At 30.8% G+C, this 22,823-nt stretch overlaps 3 protein-coding genes across 3 annotated transcripts in view; 2 read left to right on the forward strand and 1 right to left on the reverse strand.

Annotated features, from left to right (window-relative positions):
* The window catches only part of LOC129236801 (dynein light chain 1, cytoplasmic), a 50,514-nt gene extending 45,224 nt beyond the window's left edge, over positions 1 to 5,290 (forward strand). The window contains exon 3 of the mRNA XM_054871039.1: positions 2,816 to 5,290. Coding sequence (XP_054727014.1) covers positions 2,816 to 2,977 — 162 coding nt within the window. The 3' untranslated portion in view covers positions 2,978 to 5,290. The remainder of the gene's footprint in view (positions 1 to 2,815) is intronic.
* An 8,707-nt stretch (positions 5,291 to 13,997) lies between these two features.
* Positions 13,998 to 15,984, forward strand: LOC129237549 (AT-rich binding protein). Its single transcript, XM_054872366.1, has 2 exons — positions 13,998 to 14,325; positions 14,399 to 15,984. The coding sequence occupies exons 1-2, from the start codon at positions 14,137 to 14,139 to the stop codon at positions 15,164 to 15,166; spliced, it is 957 nt and encodes a 318-aa protein (XP_054728341.1). The 5' UTR covers positions 13,998 to 14,136; the 3' UTR covers positions 15,167 to 15,984.
* Positions 15,985 to 16,703: 719 nt separating this feature from the next.
* LOC129239163 (uncharacterized) lies at positions 16,704 to 19,057 on the reverse strand. The gene is made up of 4 exons (XM_054874495.1): positions 17,731 to 19,057; positions 17,320 to 17,666; positions 17,082 to 17,256; positions 16,704 to 17,024 (listed from the first exon to the last, which is right to left on the reverse strand). The coding sequence occupies exons 1-4, from the start codon at positions 18,233 to 18,235 to the stop codon at positions 16,780 to 16,782; spliced, it is 1,272 nt and encodes a 423-aa protein (XP_054730470.1). The 5' UTR covers positions 18,236 to 19,057; the 3' UTR covers positions 16,704 to 16,779.
* Positions 19,058 to 22,823: the final 3,766 nt, after the last annotated feature.

Genomic DNA, 22,823 nt, shown 5'->3' on the forward strand with positions numbered 1-22,823 from the left:
GTCGGCAAGTTTTTTACTGTTAGTTCTAATAAAAAACAATGTTACAGGAATACCAAAAATGTTTATTTTCCTACAAATTTAACAAAAAAACCATTTATTGCGAATTATTCCACTATTATTGGTGATATAAAGAGAGAGTTTTGGTTCGCGGACTATTCCCTTGAATGATGCAAAATGGTTTCCTTTAGCACCGCTCAATTATTTATATCTTTGTTTAGTTTGTGTAGATTTGCAAATTAATTTTCCACTTGCTTTAAACACGCTTATCAATTGTAATAATATCAAAGTTTGTTATGTAGTAGATTTTTTTAAGGGGTTGGGATAGTCAGAGGCCTGAAAAATGATGATTTTCAATCATTTTTTTTTGCTACACAATTGCTTTAGTTTGCAAAAATAAAAATAAAGCATTAATACATCATGTTTCGGCTTGACTTTAGCAAAATTTCAAAAAACAAAAATTAATAATTGTAAAATTTATTGCCGTTTGTGTGGAGCCCGTTTCTCTAGAAGTCCCTTCCGGTGACCATCACAAGACCTTGGAGATTCAACTAAAATCAATCGAACTACAGAAATTAGTTTTATTAATAGAAATATTGTACCTTTTTTCAAAATTAACAATATTGTTAAAAAAAATCGAAATTTTTGAAAAAAAAAATCCTTCGATAAGGCACGAGAAAAAAATTGTTTTGAGAAAAACGAATTTAAAGTTTTGCTACTTGCTCTCGAACGCTCCGGAGCGCCCGAGCGCACTTTGTTAATTGTTTGATAATTCGAAAAGTATTTGTCGGATTCATTTCAAATTTTCACACAATATTTTTAAGATATTATATTTTAAGAAAATGCAAAAAAATCCAATTTTTTGAAAATTCTGACTACCCCTAACCCCTCAAGAAATAAATTCTACAAAAAAATCTCAAAAAAAATATATTTTTAAACGTGGAATTGTGAATTTCTCACATAGGCGTAGCCTATTTTTAAGCGCATTAAATAACCAACTGCTTCTACCTCGCCTACTTAATCGCTTGCATCATACCTGCCTGCCTACCAGCTTTAAGCCAATGCCACCGCGCACCGTAACCTACACAAGCAAACTGACAATGACCTTTTTTTGCATGTGTATGTGTGTGTATTTTATATTTTATTTAAAGCCTTAAAATATTGCTGGACAGTTTTTTTGTCGCCATTATGTACTTTTTGCTTCTATTTTTATTCCATTATAATTGCATTCACATTACAAAGCTTAGTATGCACGAGCAGATACTTTTAAAACACGCATACGTATGTATGTGCCGTTACTTTTTTCAATCGACCTTTATTTTAATAGACTTGTTAGAATCGGTCATTCATTCTCTTGCTGGGTCAGTGGGTTTTTACCTCCCCTCCTATACTTTTGCATTTGTTTTTGTATGCGGCCTTCTTTTCATCTTTTTTCGCATTCGCAATTGCAAGGAAAATATGCAATTTCGCGCTTAAATGGCGGAAAAAGGGCGTCCAACTGCGATGTAAGTGGCGTGAAGGGTGGCGGCATTTTGCTTTATGAGATTTTAAGCGGTATATATGGAAAAGAAAAAAAAAGTATAAGAAAATGTAAAATATTACTATGAATAATCACTCTAAAAACTGGCGCAAAGCGCAGCTCTTGGGTGTTTCGATATAAGAATTGTCTGGTATATGTACATCCATTGCTCTGGAAATGATGATTACTAGAGACGATAATATACTTTGGCAGCCGAGTTGGAGTTACCAGAAGTAGTAGCACTAATCAAGAATGATAGATTACAAGGTTTGGCCATCCTAAGCAAAACTGTGAGAGTCACTTCGGCGGCTCAGTTTGCTCGTTTCACACGTATTCACACATTCGTCTAAGTCGTCAGTCGTTGTACAGTCGGCAACGAAGCAACATGAGTGGAGACTATGTAGATTTTTTTGTTTTTCCGTATATCACCAATACTATTTCAGTTTTTTTCGTAAGCAAATTGCTATCATAACCCAGGTTACGTCAACCAATCAGGCGATTCTTTAAAATTCTCTGAGAGCCAGTTAACGCTGTGATATTGACCACACCTTCTAAATTCTTTTCACCACGACTGGGTTTTACAAGCGTGATATAATGTTGCTCAAAGTCGTTAAGTTCATCGTGCAAAAAAAGGTATTGAGATTTTAATATTTATTTTGTAGTAGAGCTTTTAATAAGTAACGGGCATCCGTCAATGTAAAATTTTTGATGGAAATCAATTTAGATTTAATTTCATTAAATATCAAAAAACTCAAAAGTATTATTTTTTTTTTCAATTTAATTGAATTTTTTGTTTTGATTAAATTTTTTTTTTGTTTTAATTTAATTTTTTTTTATTTTTTGTTTTAATTAAATTTTTTTTTATTTTTTGTTTTGATTAAATTTTTTTTATTTTTTTATACGTTTTTTTTATTTTTAATTAATTTTTTTTTATATTAAAACAATTTTTTTTTTATTTTTTGTTTTTTAATTAATTTCGTTTTTAGTAATTTTCGTTTAATTTAAGTTTTTTATATTTAACAATTTTTTTTAATTTTTAATTTATTTAAATTTAATTTAATTAATTTTTTTTTATTTTTGATTAAATTTTTTTATTGTTACTTTTTTAATTCGATTTTTTTTAATATTTTTTTATTATTTCTTTTTTTAATTTAAGTTTTTTATTATTATTATTTTTTTTTATTAAAAACATTCTTTTGATTATTCAAATTTAATTCTTTCCTTAATTTTATGACTTTATTTTCACTCAATTCCACTCAAAACTAATTGTTTTTGTATGTACTCTTGCTCTCATTCCAGGATATCGCCGCCTATATTAAGAAAGAATTCGACAAAAAATACAATCCAACATGGCATTGTATTGTGGGCCGAAACTTCGGATCGTATGTCACACACGAGACACGCCACTTCATTTACTTCTACTTAGGTCAAGTGGCAATTTTATTATTTAAGAGCGGTTAAAAACAACAATAAACAAAACAACAGCAACATACCACAAAACACATACACACATACTTGGAAAACGACAAAACAACTGAATTTATAGCAAAATAAACAAGAATTAAATTTGAAGAAAAACGGCAAAGATGCAAGTAATCATAATTAAAACATTAAAGAAAAAATCAGCAGTCACAACAACACTATCAATAACAACACCCACTGGAAAATCAACACCTCAACAAAGCAGCGCAAATGTATTAAAAAATATATGTCTATGAACTGTTGGGAAGATGGCAAAGGCAAAAGCGAAATACAATCCACAAGTCGAAACTGACTGGTTAATGCTAATTAACGACGATCTGGGCATGTGTGGTTAGGACAAGTAAAAGGTTGGGGAGATTTTACGAAAACAACAATTAACACATAAATTGTAAATGGAAAGTATAAACTAACTGGTTTGGTGAAGCAGAAATGCAATTTTTCATATCTTCGCTTAAATCTTGGGAAATTATACATCTCGCACCCGAAATGTGCTTGTCCAGCATGCGTTTGCGTGCTTGTGGATTGTGGAACCTAATATGAAAAAAGCAGCCTTGTTTGTTTTATTTCCACAAAAGCCATTTAAAAACCCCACTGGAATGCAGTCTACCACGAAATGGCATGGATTTGGATTGTGGAACCTAACATAAAAGGCTGTGCAAATGCTCAATTATCACTATGGGCAACTTCAACTTACACAAATACGCTGAATAGCAATAATTAGGATTGTGGAACTTAAGGTATTAAGCTGTATCAACACTACACTTCCACTGTAGCGCAATTAAACTCAAGCAAAACTCCGCCTTATACGGGAGATAGCATGAATTTGAGTTGTAGCACTTAACCGAAAAGTCTATTTAAACACTTCGTTTCCACTGCAATCAATACATTTAAACCAATACGCAGCACATACTCGCAGGGGTATGGTTGAGGATTGTGGAACTTAATTCGAAACCTAGCACAATTACTTACTGCGCTGACTCGCTTTCCTACATCTTTGCTTGCATGCTTTCTGCAACAGCTTCTTAACGCGTCAAACAAACAGTCTATGAAAAGGTTCCCCATGCAGCTCTAACTACCTGCCAAGAAGTACTGGAACTGCGTTACGCCTATCGTTTAGTCATGTCATTTCGCATTTCGCAAGCGCATCCCACACTAAATCTACTACAAAATTTCACACTTGAGAAATTTAGCGATTCAAGGACTTGACAACAGCAACAACAACAACCAATTCACTACTACTATTATGGGCACAATACACAACAAACACAACCTACACCCCAGCATAGAAATGTTGTGAGGGAAAAATTTCGCAGATTCAGTAAAAATGCAGAAAATAGTAGAAAATAGCAGAACAAAAACAAATCTCAAATGGAATGATGGAAAATTAACATTTTATGCGTATTTGTATTAGTAATATCAGCAAGCAACAACAGCAAATTATATATATAAATATATATATACACATATATATTTGTTAGGCTAAGTGACAAGAAAAAAGAAAATTTATGAAAAAGAATTATTGCAAATTGCGTAACACAATACAAACAGAAAAGCGAAAACCATCGATAGAGAGCAGCCGAGATGAATGCAAAATCCAAATCCTTTTATAGAATTAGAGAAATCTCTTGAGGAAATTGAAAGAAAAATTGTATGCAAATAAAAAATTTAGAAAATTGTAAAAGACATAACTAAATATTTCCATCCACAATTATAATTGAGTAAATCGAAAGAGAGAGAGAGAGTGCAGAGTGCGCGTTAAGTAGACTATGGTAGGCGTGAAAACGAAAGCCGAAGGATAAATAAATATTGAGGAAAATGTATGAAGAAACAATAATTATGAGCTGACAAACACAAACGCCGCGTCGTATTGCTTCATACAAAAAATAAGGCCACCAATAGTGGCAAATGAGCAAAACACTCGACAACCTTAATGTGAACGCATACAATAGCAATAATTATAAAAACAACTAATATACATATAAAAAGCACGAATTGGATGCAGATAGGCAAAAGAGAGACGAGCAGTATGTTGCGCTGCCGGCGGCAGCCACTAAGTAGCGTAGCAGCATATGGATGCAGCAGCAGCGAGCGAAGTTACAACAGCAGCAAAAACAAGAACAAGCGGCGCATACTAGGCTATAATTCGAATTAATGCTAATATTTTCTTCTGTAAAATTTCTATTTTTTCTTTACTGTTAAATAAATTGTAAATGTTTTCTGATTTGTAAAAACAAAAATCGTTTTATGAGTAAACAAAAATGACGCAAAAATACAATTTTAACACTTCTTAAATCGTAATTATTGCAATATTGAACAAATAGACGTGTGAGGGTATTTTTTGATTTTTTCGTGCTCTGGAAAAATTATGATAAAAGATGGAAGAAAGATATGTGTTCAAATAATAAATATAATTTTTGTAAAAAAACTTTAATTTTTTGTGTTGAATTTATTTATGAAGTTGTCGAGTTGAGCCTGTAAACGACATACTAATTTGAGTTTTGTTGATGAGTTTTGAGTTTTGAGAATTATTAATTTTGCCATTTGCTAACTTTCCTAATATGTTTCGAATTACTTTGATTTTTTAATTTATTTATTATATTTTAAGAAGAGTTGTCTAAAACTTAAACTCGCAAGCCAGGTATAAGAATCAAATTGCGAATATTTTCCAATGCAAGCGATTCTATGCCACTGAAAAACACGTTTTATTAAACAAAATTTTAAGTCTCAGCAAATGTTTGGAATTAAAAAATATGCTTAAAATTCGATTACAAAGCTAAAACTTTTCTTATTTTTTGAAATACGTTTTATACTTTCCCATTTTTTTTGTGCTTTATTACATGTAAAACTTTTTAGCGAATATTGAAGGAAGTTTTAAATGTAAAACCAAGGCGCGTTCATTAAAGGTGGTGGCACTAGCCAACAACAATGTTCTGTACATTTGATTGTCAAAGCAAAGTATTGCGAAACTAGAAAACAAATAATGAATTGGCTTTGTTTCATTCAGAGCTGACAGCCACATGGACACGGCGAAAGAAAAAAAAACAATTCAGCTGATTTACCAACACCACCTTAAATAGATTCGCCTTGTGTAAAACATTTTAGAAAATATTGAAAGAAGTTCTAATTTACTTTGTCAATTTTATACTATAAATTATTCTAAAATTTAGGTAATGCATGTATCTGAGCATAATTTTTTTAATTTTCTGCATGTAAGTTTTTAAAAATATGATCAATTGAAGCAAGTTACTTTATTAATTTTATAATGTAGGTAACGTATTCGTGCATTTTTCCTCAATTTACCTCAAATTACTTTTTTTATTGATTCGTTGTTTTATTCTGATTTAAATTGATGAAGGGAATATTTTCTTAATTTTTTCATTTTGTATTTCTAATTTTTCTTTTATTTATTATTATTCTTTTAATTACCTTTTTCTTGTTATTTTTTATTAAATTAATTTTTTTAAATAAGTTTTTTTTTTAATTATTTTTTTTTAGTTAGTATTTTTTAAGTTGTTTATGTAAAAATTATTTTCTTTTAAGTTAATTTTGAATTGTGTTTTTAATTTTTTTTTTTTATTTTTTTTTTTTTAATTTTTTTTTTTTAAATTTTTTTTAATTTGTTTTACTTTAATTTGTTTTACTTTAAATGGGTTTTTTTGTTAATTTATTTTTTTTATTTATTATTATTCTTTTAATTACCTTTTTCTTGTTATTTGTTATTAAATTAAATTTTTTAAATAAGTTTTTTTTTTAATTTTTTTTTAAATTTTTTTTTTAGTTTCTATTTTTTTAAGTTGTTTATGTAAAAATTATTTTCTTTTAAGTTAATTTTGAATTGTGTTAATTTTTTTTTAATTTGTTTTACTTTAATTGGGCTTTTTTAAATGGGTTTTTTTGTTAATTTATTTTTTTGTAATTGTTCTTTTAATGGTTTTTTTTAATTGTTTTTTTGGATTTTGGGTTATTTTATAATAATGGTTTTTTTTGTAATTGTGTTATTTGTTTTCTTAAACGTTTTTTTGTTTTTAATTTGTTTTATTTTCATTGGTTCTTTTTTAATTCGTTTTTTAAATGGTTTTGGTGGGAATTTCATTTACGCGGGATAATTGTGTGTTAATTTTTAATTAGTGTTATTTTAATTGTTTTTGTTTTTTTTTTGATTTTGTTTTATTTTATAATTGTTTTTTGTTTTTTATAATTTTGGTTTAATTTTTTTAATTTGTTTTTTTTTTTTGTAATTGTGTTATTTGTTTTCTTAAATGTTTTTTTTTATTGTTTTTTGTTTTATTTTAATTGGTTCTTTTTTAATCCGTTTTTTAAATGGTTTTGGTGGAATTTTATTTATGTGGGCAAATTTTTTTTATTTTAAATTACAAGTCCTTTATAACTATGTTTTAGTATTTCCTTTTTTTACTTTTAAAATTGATATTTTTTTATTTGTGCTTCTTTTATTTTATTTATATGGGCCACGTTTTATATTTTACTAGTTAACTTATACATATGTATATTAGGTTTTTATCTCATTTTTTATATTATTTTATTTATTTTTAATTAGTTTATTATTTAATTTTTTATTTGATTCGTTTATTTGATTTAATTTTTATTTTCTATTATGATTTATTTTATTATTATTATATAATTTATTATTATTAAAAAAATATTTTGTTATTATTAAAAAAAAATTTATTTTATTTTTATTAAAAAAAAATTATTATAATTATTTTATTTTATTTCTTTATCACCATTTCTTATTTCATTTCTTTATTGAATTTGGTTGCAGTCGGTTTTTTTTTTAATTTATAAACCCTTATAAGTAATTTTGTTTTATTTTGCAACCTAATTTTTTGTATTTTTATAATCACTATTTTAAACAGTATTTTATTTTAATATAATTTTATTCAACTCTATTTTTAAATACTTTATTTTTTAAACTTTATATTATAGAAATATCTAATGGGCATAGGTATGTAGTTTTTAAGTTGCAAAGCTTTGATCCCTTTTATGTAATTATGTAGTAACATTTATATATCCTATATTTATATTTTAAATTTATATGTAATTATTTTTTGTTAAATTTTAGTTGTTTTTCAACACGAACGAATTTTTTTTTTTTAATTTTTACACTTACTTTTTTTTAATAAATATTTAATTTTTTTTAATTTTACACTTTTAGGCTTTCAAATTCATTTCATATTTTATTTTTTTTATATATATATATTTTTTTATATATAATTTTTTTTAATATTTTTATTTTATTTTTTGTATTGTATTGTTTTTTTGATATTTTCGTATTTTATTTTATATTACCTATTTTTCCTCGATTTATTTTTCTTCAATTTCAATATAGTTTTGCTACAATTACAAAACAAAAAAAAATACCCTCACACTGCTTAAAAAGATACCGCTGGTTTCCGAAACCAAACTTTGGAAAAAATGCTGCACAGGAATACACTTAAGCGGAAATGTGTGCAAATTTTGTGTGAGCTGTTATAATGAAGTTACTTGGTTCGAAGCCATTAAAAATGTACTTATATTTAACTTACTTGCATATGTACTTAAACAAAAATGTATACGTACGCGTGTAATTTGCATTTGTATTTTATGTTCATTACAAAAAAACATGAAATTGCAAATTCACTTAAAATATTTTCTGATGAGTTGCTATCCAAGCATCTTTAATTGTGTGTGCTATTGCTGACCTTTTCCATCCAAAAACTGCAGAATATAATTGTCCACCTTTTCCCGCTTAAATATATTACTTTTCCAGTTCTCAGCTATGTAAATTGTATGTGGAAAATTCGACAAAACTGGCCATAAATTGATGCAAAAAAAAGTATTTGTAACGAGTTTCTTTTATAATTCGTGACATTAAAATTTTCTTCAAATTCAGAACTATGTAAGCATTCCTTGAATATATATGTATGTGACTGCAATTGCTGTATCCTGTGTGGAAAGAAGTTAATTAAAATCCAATTCTGTTGTTATCACTTGACAACTTTTTGCACATTCCCACACAATGCGCCATATTTCACGCGTTTTTTAATACATATTTTTACATTGTATCCTTCCTTTTTCCTGTTCTTAAATTGTAGTGTAAAATGTAATAATAAATATAAATGATAAATTCTGAAAATGAAATGATAAATTCACATACACACACACCCACACATACACACATTTAGCTTTCTACCTAAAATTCTTTTCGCGTATTGCTAATACAAGAGAAGAAGAAGCAAACAAGAAATCAGAACAAATATATTAAATAAAAAATAATGAAAAACTTCGTAGTATAATTAAATATACATTTTATGTAAATGTTTATAAATTATAAAAGAAAAACGAGAAATAATAAAATGAAGAAGCGATAAAACAAAATCTTAACAAAAATACAACTTTTTTCTTTTATTTCTCTGCTATTTGCTGTGATTCTTCTCATTGTACTGTACTATAGTTTATCACTGTTTTTGGGGGCGAATATTAAAAAGTATTTGTTTTCCCGTTCTTGTCAATATGTAACTTTCTGACTGTTTCTTAGCTCCTAGACTCCTAAACTACTATGAACGGGAATGCAAAATTTTATTTGGTCAAATGGATCGTTTAAGAATTATTTTAACTTTCCGTTAGGCACAGTGTATCAAATTGTTATATTAAATTAAGATAAGGTTATGTTTGGAACAAAACCAAAAACAAAAAAGTAAATTAGTACTGTTATTTATAAACAAAATTATTATTTTATAAGCAAAACAAAACACGGCATCTCCACGACAGTCGGTTCTACGTAGCCGGGATGACCCGGTTTTATATACGCCCACTTCAGCAGCATTCCCAGTATATGTATGGAGATAATTTATGCTACAACAACAACAACTGCATTTCAAACGTCTCCACGACAATCGTTTATACGTTAGTGGAATGACCCGGAGATATAGGCCAAACACTGTCACTCCAGCAGCATTTCCCGTACAATTTACTTAGTTTCGAATTGAAGTGCTTTGCAGACATGCAACATTAAATGTGAAATGTCTATGATTTAATGAGTGAATAAAAAAAAAAAAAAATGGCCCATAAATGCATGAGGAATGTTTATGTTGTTACGATAAAAACAAAAACTTCAATTCAAAATATATTACAAAAAAATCAGAAAATATTTAAATGCCAGCTAAAACTTGTCACTTGTCTCAGCTGCACCTAACGGAAAGTTATGTAGTTGGTCGGTTTCTTGCTCGGAAAACTTAAAAACTTGTATTTATTTATGGATACTGTTTAATTTTTATTTTCTTCCTCAAAAATAGTAAGCATTTACAGATATAAATAATTTATTCAAAAAAAAAAAAATATTAAACTGTGTTGTTTTTAGTGTGTTTTTTTTTTTGTAAACATTTTTAGTTTCCTTTTTATAAAATTCGCAACACATTATTAGTAAATTATAATTTTTTTTGTCTTGGGATGTTGTTTTTTTTAATAAAAAATAATGAAAAACTTCGTAGTATAATTAAATATACATTTTATGCAAATGTTTATAAATTATAAAAGAAAAACGAGAAATAAATTTAATAAAATAAAAGTTTTTTTTATTTTTTGGGATTTCAAACTAGTTTGATTATATTTGGATATCTTACTCAACTTTAAATTGAAAGTTTTTTGATTTAATTATTTGTTATTTCTTTCTTATGAATCGTAATTTTTTTTCTTTCTCTTTTAATAAAAGTCAGCGCCACTTGTCTCAGAAATAATTCCAATTTTGATTTTTTCAAGTTCTTTATTCATAAGAATTATTATTTTTATTTTTTATTATTATAATTTTTTATTTATTTAAACTTTTTTTATAAGTATTTTTTTTATTATTTTTTTGCTCAGAAATTATTTGCATACATTTGGATTTGAATTGAATGTAGAAAAATTTCTCGAATTTGAATTTTTTTCTCAGTCAAGCATAATTTTTCAAGTCAAGCATTTGTTAATAAAATAATGTTGCTATTTTCTTGCTCAAATATAATTATAGTTTCTTTTATAATTATAGTTGAATTTAATAGTAATATTAAACTTTTTTAAATTAATTTTAATTTCAAATTTTATATTTTTGTTTTAATTTAAATTTAATTTTTGCTTTTAATTTCTTATTTTTAAATTCTTATTTATTTACTTTTTTAATTTCATACTAATATTTTTTTAATCATATTTAATTTTTTTTTAATTTCATAATTAATATTTTTTAAATTCATATTTAATTGTTTTTAATTCATATTTATTTTTTTTAGTTTCATATTTAATTTTTTTTTTAATTCATATTTAATTTTTTTTTAATTTCATATTTAAATTTTTAATTCATACTAATTTTTTTTAATTTCATATTTTATTTGTTTTTAATTTCATACTTATTTTTTTTTTTAATTTCATATTTAATTTTTTTTTAATTTCATACTTAATTTTTTTTTAATTCATATTTAATTTTTTTTATTTCATATTTTATTTGTTTTTAATTTCATATTTTTTGTGTTTTATTTTTTAATTTCATATTTACTCTTTTTCATATTTCATTTCATATTTTAATACTTTCAAACTTTTTATCTAAATCACATTATTTGCTCAATGATAAACATTTTTTATGTAAATATTTTTTTTTTTTGCAAAAAATATGACTTAAAGGTTTTTATTTTGCTTTTTTAACATAAATATGACGTCCGGAGAAGAAAAATTTAAAATAGTGAATGGCGCCTTCGCATTTTCTCTGTATTTCAAACTAAAATTTAAAAAATTTATTATACTCGTAGTAATTGTTTTTTAATAAAATTCCGTTATAAATTTTTATTTTTTTTTTCAAATGTACTTTATATACATCTATTCTCCCCATTGTGGCTTCTTTTCCAAAATATCGAAGCACGCAACGTGGTTTTCTACCTAAATTTCTTTACTCAAGTACATTTATGCAAAATCGATCTAATCTAGGAAATAACATGATTTTAATATAACAATAATAAGTTTTTATTCCAAAAATATACATACATATATTAAAGAAGTAGCGTAATGTAATTGAAGTCCCATATTTTTACTAAAACATTTAATATTTTTGTGTATAAAGAAAAACACTTAGCAAAGGGAATAAACCGTAAAGTACATTGACTAAGCTGAAAAAAACTGAATAGTTAAAAAAAATGCTTCTGCATTAACTTAAGGTAAAACTTATTAAATAATAATTTTATGTAAATGTGTAAACAGCATCTTTAATTAAAATAAAACATAGATGATAATAAAAATATTTCAACTTTATTCTATGGGCCTTGCACAATTTTCGAAATTCCAGCTGAAATATAAATACGACCATACGAATTTTCGTAAAATTCCTAAAATACACCGTCTCGGCTGATGCACATTTTTGACTCTTGCTCGACCGACCAAGCATTAATGCATCAGCAAAAATTGGCTGCGGCTTATGGCATATCCGCATCAACGGGCCTTTTTTCGTTCGAATTAAGGATGCTTTACTGTTCATATAGAGCGATAGTAAGCGACTTGCTGTGCCCAGAAATCGACAACATCCATGTATGAGAGGATGCGAGGTGTGGTTCCAACACGGCGGCGCAATAAGTCACCATACAAACGACGCAACTCTCGAAGTGGTCAAAGAGAAATATCTCACTGCGCATTCACCGATTGGCCTGCACGATCGTACGACTTGACATTCCTCGATTATTTTCTCTGGTGTTCTCAGCTTACAAGCAAACCACTTTGGATGATTCGAGGCACTATTGCGAAAGTAAAGCCGTACGTATGGCACCGAATCATAAAAAATTAGATCGCCCGCTTGAGGCACTCCCAACTAATTACAATAATAACAACAAGCCGTAGCAACTATTTGAATGATGCGCCAATCCGCGATGTAGACAAAATATTCTATCACTCTTGGTGGCAGTCCATACATAATGGCCTGAGTGCAGCTTCAAAATAACGCCAAAATCAATTTGATATTTAACCAACATCCTTTGCTTTAAATTAAAGCCAAAATCTATTTGATATCTCAAATCATTCTTGCGTTATTTAAAATTTTATGTTTATCGCTTTTATCTGCTCACTCTAATACTTATTTCATGCAAATTTCCAAATTATTCATTAAATAAAATTTAAATTTTCTTATTGAATGCATTTTAAAAATACTTTTAATTCTTGTGCTTTGTTTCATTTGCCTAAGTCGCTGATGCGCGTGCGACAATGCGTTTTATCACCCAGCTGATTACAAACGTCAATAGAAATAAACAAAAAGATTTGTGGTGTGGCAACACAGCTGAAAGTGTCGTACGGGAACACACCTATGCTTTTGGCCACACTGGTTCCATTATTAATTTTTATTCATTATTCAATTTAATTTAACGTCGTTATTGATTCTACGAAAGAGATCATTCTAGAAGCGTTTTTGCAAACGATAAGACGAAATAAGAAGAAATAGAGCTCCTTTAGAAGTATAAGTTTTATTTTAACTGCCTTGAATTATACATCGCAATTTAAGAGTGTATAAAAAATAAATAAATAATTGGCGCGTACACTTCTGTTAGGTGTTTGGCCGAGCTCCTCCTCCTATTTGTGGTGTGCGTCTTGATGTTGTTCCGCAAATGGAGGGACCTACAGTTTCAAGCCGACTCCGAACGGCAGATATTTTTATGAGGAGCTTTTTCATCGCAGAAATACACTGTCAACACATTGCAAAAAAAAGCATAGAGTGCAGCTTCAAAATAACGCAAAAATCAATTTGATATTTAACCAACATCCTTTACTTCAAATTAAAGCCAAAATCTATTTGATATCTCAAATCATTCTTGCGTTGTTTAAAATTTTATTTTTATCGCTTTTATCTGCTCACTCTAATACATATTTCACGCAAATTTCCAGATTATTCATTAAATAAAATTTAAATTTTCTTATTGAATGCATTTTAAAAATATTTTAAATTCTTGTGCTTTGTTTCATTTGCCTAAGCCGCTGATGCGCGTGCGACACTGCGTTTTATCACCCAGCTGATTACAAACGTCAATGGAAATAAACAAAAATATTTGTGGCAACGAAATTAAAAACTTTTTCATATTTTTTCCCGATTTGTGTATATTTTTAAATAAAATTAGTAAAATTGTGGTGGTGGTGTTAGAAAAATGGGTTTCCCACGCATCTTAAGTAAAAATAACAAAATTTATACAAAATTGGGGGAATTTTGTTTGTCGGGTGATGCTGGCTTCTGGATTATTTGCCAAGTGTGCCAAGAAGAGTTACAAACACAAGACCAATTTTGGAAGCACATACAAGATGAGCACAACTTCATGCACGGCTTGGGTTTTACAAAGGTGGGTACGATTTGTTCTTTTGAAGTTATGCAAAAATATTAACAACATTGAAATTCCCTCCAAAACTAAATAGCAAGAACCAGCACGCAATTACATAGAGACCGAGGCGACAGCAGCGCACCTTATGCCTTTGCCATTATACCGTAAAGTGAATGAAGAAGAGCTACGCGCTAGTGGTGCACTTGATCATGGTGATAATTCACAGGAAAAACAAGAGCCAAAGGACTATACAGAAATGCGCGCCATTGAACCAAATGCAGTAGAAATGGATATAAAAGTAGAGCCGCCTAGTATAAGACATACGCTAACATTAGCTCCGCCGCCACCACCTACACAAAACGTACACAGCGGAGGTGGTACTGGTGCGGGTGGCGGCGGCGGCGGCGGCGTCAGCGTCGCGCATCAAACTGTTGATGTGAGCACAGCCGCACCCGCCTTATACCAACTGCCACAGGGGACACCAGTGAGTTCATATGCTACCACTATCGTACATAATGCACCAACGTTGCCACCCTCAATGGGTATGCCGACCGCTGTGGCGGCAGCGGCGTTAATGTCGCACGAAATGCCAAAAGAATCGAATAGTAATACGGCGAGTGCTAGCAGTGCCGTCTCCTCGGAGGATGGTGAACGCTGGTACATATGCGACTACGAGACCTGCGGCCTAAAGTTCAAATATCAGTCACGGTTAGAATTGCATCGTGCAGTGCACAGCAAGGAGCGACGTTTTGCGTGTGAACTATGCGGCGCCTCGTTCAAGCAATCGTGCAATCTGTCAACACATCGCAAAAAAAAGCACTTTCTAAAAGGTTCCAAAGGACTAGTGCCGCAGCGATTTTAAAACAACAAACCCAACCATACAAATTATAGATTAGGAGTATTCACACCGAGCACGTTGCTGCGTCACTTGACAGTTTTACGAATATTTTGTTACTGTGAATGCAAATTTGAACGTTACAGGGGAAAATAACAGTCAACTTTTTGACAATTGGTATTTAATGGTCAAGCGGGAAGTTTGAGTATACAATAACAAAAAGTAAGGGGGAAAAAAGTGAGTAAGTAATGTTTGTAGTCAAACATTTGTGGGACTCATGGTGAAAAGATTTTTAGTATCATTTTTGTGTGCGATTGGTTAGTGAATCGTGAAATCCACTGTTAGGTGAATTTTGTATAATTAAGCGAGATATACAAATTTATTTACTTTTAGTTAAAGCAACTTGTCCCTTAGTGCTTTTTATTAATTGATTAATCATTTTTTTCTTTTCGCTACATTTCGGCGTTTTTAAATTTTGTTTGAAATTTTACTTGTCTATAAAGAAAATTATATGAATCAGTTGGTGCGAAAGCGCAAACGCACAGAAATAAGTCGAAAACTTATTCGCCGAACTACCAACTAACAAGCAGGCAAAGTAACGCAATTGGTGTGAGTATTCCGATTGATTATATAATTTTAATTCTGTTTAGTTACTTCTACACATATTTTCTGCGTCACTTGCAAATAGTTGCAATATTATTTTTTAGTAACAATAACAACTAGTGTAGTTTTTAAGGGAAATTAGTGTTGTTTAAGTAAGGAAAAAAAGTGAAGTTAAAAAAATATATTATAATATTATTTTCCTTAACATTTTGTGCAAGTTCAAGTTTAGTGATAAGAAAAATTGTTTACTTTTCGTCTAGCATTAAGCTATTTCTTTTGAAATACATATACACAAAAGTACATATACTTTTTCTATTATATATGTATGTATATAATATCTTACATTGATATATGCGCAAGCCGCAATTATTATAAAATGCGAATGTAAAAGTTTGATTGTAAACAAATCAAATTCAATGGTACAATTATTGTTTTTAAGATTTTAGTAAATAATAAATTCATTTTGCCCCGATTCAGTACAAAAAAAAGATTTTTCCATTTTTTTTAATTCAACTTTAAATTGAGAAACATGTTGCAATAAAAATTCAACGAAGCAAAGAAACACTAAGGGATTTTGTTTAAATAATATATTTTGTGTATAATTTTGTCGTTATAAAAAATACAAGTTTGTCTTACATATCAGTCGATTTATAAATGAGCGTCAAGAAATATGGAACTAGAAAAACAGTTTAATACATAAATCTTCAACTACATGCAACGCCTTGTTTACTGGAATGTTCAATGTTCATTGCTTCCGCTCGACGGATGTCAATCTTCAGAAGTTTTGCGCAGCAATTTATATAAATACATATATGTATGTATGTGTGTACATATTACGACTATTAAAGTCTTTTGCCCCACTTTCTTGCGCTTAGTTTTGCCACTATTTAGTTGAGGTACCGGGTTTGCCACTGCACACCTCGAGAGTGACCGGTGATTACACTACACTGACAAGGCAAAGTTACTGCTACAACAACAACAACAAGAGTATATTGGAGAGTTACGGTTTTCGGCATTTTTTGAATAATCAATTTGTTTCATCGACAGAATACTTCTTGAAATACTGCATCCACACCATCATCATTAGTTTCTGCATCGTTACGCGCTTGCTTAAATCTTTCCTGTTCCTTCACCTCACAGTCATTACTATCCACGTTACAAGCAGCATCAACTTTGTTCAATTGCTTACGTTTTAAACGCTCATGTGCCTTATTGAAGTATATCATAGTGCGATCCTTGAAGAAGTTAAACGGTAGTTCGGGATATCGCTCACGAAAAACACCTGCGCAAGAGTAACATTTTAAGCATTTATTCAAATAGTTTATATTATTTTGCGTACCTTGAAACACGTCCAAAATAGTCATATCCTTAATGGGATATTTTGTCACTTTATCCGCATTTACAACACCCCGCCAGCAGAACTGATTTGATACTTCATCTGTCATAATAAAGCGCCAGAGTATGCGACAGAATGAATCAACATTATCGATAGGTAGCGCCAGTGTTTCTTCATGCTAAGGCATATGGGAATAGAGACATTTACTATATAAAATACATAAAAATCAGAAATGCCTTACCAATGCGTCACGCATCTCTTTGCTATGATGCAACTCATCATCCAAAATAAGTACTTCGTCGCGGCTGGTAAATGGCTGATCTGGTATGATTTTCATGTAACGTTTTAGCGTACGACTACCCGGTTCTTTCTTGAGCTCACACTCAATTAGCTTAACAGTCTGCGTCAGCTTATTTAGTTTATATTTAAACTCATTGTTGACGTGTTGCATCTGCTGGAAGAGGCGCTTTAATAATTTCCCATTCTCCAACAGCTGCTTGGGTGTGAGGCTATCAATGTCTATGAGGTCTTTAGCAGTACCATTTACGCGGGATGACTGAATTTCCGAATTCAATTGATTGTTCACAACTGAAAATTAGCGTTTTTAAAACAATTTAAACAGTGCAGTGAATTACATTTTGCGCCAACTTACTTTTTTGTACGTTCTCCTTTTCTTGATTGCCTTTTGGTGTTGCACTCTGTGTATCACATGGCGTCTTCTCTTTGAAATCCAGAAACGTACTCGTTATATCGGTAAGTTCCAAGAGTGTGTTTGGATCATTTAACACAACACCTTCAAGGTATTCTGCTTCCACGTACATTGGTGTATCACTTGCTACCGGCTGAACTACATTCGTTTTGGACGTCGCTAGCGTAAGCTTACCGCTATGACAACTCGGCGTTGTGTCACGACTCTCACTGTCATCTCTCATGCAATTAGCTATCACTGGTTTCTCCTCGAGCATCACGCGCAGACTTGTAGGCGTATAGTCATGCACCCGTTTTATGTGCGCCCAGAAAGTTTCCTCACTGTGGTGTTCTTCCTGGCAGAAGCAGCAAACAATACAACATTGATTTGGCTCTGCCTCTGTAATGCAATAATCGCCGAACTTTTGATAGATTTTGTTATTATGTCCGAGAATGCGTGCGATATTCATATTTTATCGGTACACTGTTACAGGTCTACGGCTGGCTGCTCTGTGCAACTGAGTTGACAAAGGTATTTTTACACAAAGGAGGGGTATTTTGTTGTCACTGATGCAGTACTGTTTTATTTACGGTGTTTTATTTGCGGCCCATAAGCTTTGTAATAAAAATGAACAAATATCGCAAATTATGTGCACAGAATGCATTTCACAGGGTTGCACCCGTGATAAGAAATAAAATCAGAGCGCTTGAAGAATGTGTTGGTGCAAATGGAGGAGGTACATGTTCTTGAGTATGATAAATTGGCCAATGTGCTATGTTGAAAAACGAGAGCGAGCGAGTAACTTCGGCTGGCACGTCACCGGGTACTCGGCAGCAGAATTCTGCCCACACATTTCATATACATTCACACATTCGCGGTAACGAAACAATATGAGTGGTGGTTTTGTTGATTTCTTTTTTATATATCACAAACACCCTTTCAGTTTTTTCGTGACCCCAGTTACGCCAGCCAATTAGCAATTCTTTGAGATTTGCTGAGAGTCGGTTATCGGTCTGTTATTGGCCCCCCTTTTGATTTTTTTCAGCATGCATTTACTGATATTTGATATTTTGGTGCGAATAAAACTCGCGAATAACATTCACCACTACAAATTTGAAGCCCTTTTCCACCATTAATTAACAGAAACGAATTTTTGCAGCAATAGAGCACGAAGTAATTGGAAAATATTAACGGGAGAGTACGAAAAAATTTACAAGCATTTCATTTTTTTCTATTTTATGCATTTATCAAAATTTGCGTATCATTTAGAAATATTTTACAGCAAACGTTGGTTTGATTCATGATTCAATTATACAAGGTTAAGTAAAGTTTGACAACTGATTTCGGATGCTACTTAATCCATTGATGCAATTTGGAAGCAAGGGAAAAAAGGGCATAAGTTTATCCCCTTTCTGAAAATGTAGTAAAAAATTGAAAAAGGTCATTGTAAGCCATAGAATAATTTTATGTTATTTTATAAGTGGTACCTAATTATTTATATTTTTAACTTAACTATTCCCATGGATTTGTGTCATATATGTATGTATTTTGACCATGCATCGGATTGGAAGTAATAAATAAAACAACTTGAGAATAGTGGAAACTCTTAACGAGGAAAAACCACTTTTATTTCGTCACGTCCGCTAATCATACATTTGATTTTTTAACGAGTTAGAAGTATAAAATCTGTGTTAAAAAAAGATAAATTTATATACAGTCACTCACATTCAAAGTCAGGCAGATGCATACGAAAACTTCTAGACATAATATCTATGTTCTGATGAAAGAAAACACGTTCTACCTTTTTCTGTTTTTTCACAAAAATTGTTTTATTTAAAAACAACAAAAAAAATATATTCCAAGTTGCTTTATAAAATGTTAATGTATAAAAAACTGAAAAAGGTCACTTCTCTGTCTCACATTTAAAGTCAGGCAAACCATATTTTGCAAATATGCATACCGTTATTTCTAAATTTTCTATACTTGTATTAAAAGTTATTGTTCATTGTTGCCTTGTCAATCATTGAGTGAGTTTGTAAAAGTATTTTGCAAAATGCCGCGTAATGGTAAACAGTCTACATTGGAGGAACGCAAAATAGTAATTCAACTGCACTTAGACGGAAAATATCAATATCGAAATTGATAAAAAAAAGCAAGTCAACAGTGCACGATATTATTGCTAGATACAATGAAAATGGTTTCATTGCAAATAAGCATCGTGGAACCCGTCCAAAGAAGCTTTCCTCCAAAGAAGAGAGCATGGTGCTAAGGGAAGTGAAGAAAAATCCATTCATTTCTGCTCCAAAATTAACTGCGATGGTTAAAGAAGCTTCTGGGGTGGAGGTAAATCCCGAAACAATAAGAAGACTTCTTCGAAAAAATGATTTTCACGGCCGAGTTGCGCGGAAGAAGCCCCTAATAAGCAAGAAAAACCAAAATGACCGGCTTGTTTTTGCTCGCCAATATATGGCTAAGGATTTCGATTTTTGGAGCACTGTAAGTGGGGGAAAAAATAACAATTTCATGATTTTAATATTCATTCTTTAGGTATTATTTACTGAGGAAAGTAAATTTAATTTATTTGGATGTGATGGAAGGGGTAAAGTGTGGCGCAAACCGAACAAGGAGCTGGAAGGCAAGAATTTAAGAAAAACGGTTAAACACGGTGGTGGATCTGTAATGGTTTGGGGATGCATGGCGGCGTCAGGAGTTGGAAAATTGCATTTCATTGATGGAATAATGAATAAACACGTTTATTTAACAATTTTGAAACAAAATTTGAAAGAAAGTGTGAGAAAACTAGGCATCGAAAGTAGTTTTCAATTCTACCAGGACAACGATTCCAAACATTCCTCATATGACGTCAAGAGCTGGTTGTTATATAACTGTCCAAAGGTAATAAAAACCCCTGCACAAAGTCCCGACCTCAATGCCATTGAGCATTTGTGGGATGAATTAGGTCGCCGGATGCAGGAAAGGCAGTGTACATCAATTCAACTCTTGAAAATTGCTCTGCAGGAAGAATGGAATAAAATAAGCCCTGATGTTTGCAAAAAGTTAGTGGAATCGATGCCAAGCCGGCTACAAGCTGTTGAAAAGCAAAAAGGTGGAGCAACGAAGTATTAATTTTGCGTTGTGTAGAAATTTTTTCACACCTGTGTATATAAATTTTAAGCAGTTATTAACAAAAAATCAGATTGATAATCTGCAACAAAAGACTTACCTAAATGTGGCTATGTAGCAGCTATTTATCAATGTAATTTTCACAGAACTTTCAATAGAATTGAAAGATGCGAAAGTCTAAGCAAAATGGAATAGGCAAAACAATATTGCCTGCTAACTTTTTCAGCAAAAATTTTAATTTCTACGCTTTTGAGTACTTTTTCTTTAGAATTTGCTCTGAAATAAAAAGTAGCTTTTCCAAGAGGACAACACGGATTTATTAAGTAGCTTCAAGATGGCTAACACAGGGTGAAAATTAGGCTACTTACATCACCTTTAATTATTGCTTCATGGGTTTGATTTAAAATAATAATAATAAATGCTAGATTTACCAACTCTGCCTTTTATACGTCCCCTGTCTTTTCTGCCATCTGAATAAAGGGAAAACAGTTTGCAAGCCTTGGTGTTAAGCCTGGGTTATTTGGGAGCTACTGTTGGTTAACCATTCCAAACCGCGTAAGTAAATTTGAAATTTTTTTTACGTTCGTTGACCAATGACAATTTTTATGGTGAGTGAAAATGAACTTTTCTATAAAAATGTTGACCTAAAAGGTTTCCCATGAAGTTTTCCATAAAGTATAATTGAAGCAAATCATTGAATGTTGCGGATGGTTTGTAGTATGAAATCACAGGTGTCGCCCTTGTATAGGCGAATTGGTATAAATTAATAGTACGTTTTATGGTAATATGACCATAAATGTGTGAAAGCAGAAGAAATACACCTGCTTGAAAATAAGCTACTTGGGATAAATTAAAAATAGTAATAGAAATATGTTTCATTGTATTGAAAAAATTACTATAAGTTTTGTATCGTGTTTTTTTAATGGACAGGACAAATTAACCCATTCGATCCCATTGTACTCGCTTGAGTACAGAAAAAGCATCTTTTTCGAAACGACGTCAAAAGCCAACGCTTACAAATTTTTAAATGTACTCGAAAAAAGTTGTGGAAAAGTGCATTTCGGTAGGTTTAAATTCTAGTGTACTCGCATGGGTACAGTGGGAACATTCATATATATTTTGTGTGCATATTTCATGTAGATTTGGTAATGGATGTAAAAAAATTTTACGGAAAGAGGTTTCATAACCTTTCTGCGGTCACCGACTATATTGAATCAAGCGACCGTAGTCACTTCGACTTCGCTATTATACCGCCAAATACCCACTGTGACACAGATGAGGAGGACATTGAAGAGGATAATATATTGCGTGATGATATTCCAACCTTGGAATCGTATTTTTCGATTCTTCTTTACGTCATATGACCTTCTTAGAATTCTGAAAGAACAAGGATTTAAGGCTACTGGGACTGTTCGTGAACGGCGGACCAAAAAATGTCCTCTGAAAACGAACAAAGAACTACAAAAGAAGCAACGGTCTCCCCGTTTGTTTTTATGTAAGTTTATCATAATGATTTATTTGAATAGTTGTTTTGTATCAAATTTTGTAGGTTTTCTGACTCAGGAATACTTTTTGTGACGTGGAATGACAATAGCGTTGTGACAGTGGGAACAAACTTTGATAGAATTGAACCTTTACATACCGTCAAACGATGGTCAAGACAAGAGAGGCGCAAGGTGAATGCCCATCAGCCGAAGTTGATAGCGGAATACAACTCAGGAATGGGAGGAGTTGACCTCCACGACCAAGCTTTGAATACTTACAATATAAAGTTTAGAGGAAAGAAATGGTGGTGGCCTCTTTTCACCACAATGATAAGCTCGTGCGTAGTAAACGCATGGAAGCTTTATAAAATGGCAAGTAAGAGTCAATGCGACTTGTTGCAATACCAACGTGAAATTGTGCGATTTTATTTACGCAATTATAATATCCGG

Source organism: Anastrepha obliqua, chromosome 2 (assembly GCF_027943255.1).
Source record: "Anastrepha obliqua isolate idAnaObli1 chromosome 2, idAnaObli1_1.0, whole genome shotgun sequence".
NCBI lineage: Eukaryota > Metazoa > Arthropoda > Insecta > Diptera > Tephritidae > Anastrepha > Anastrepha obliqua.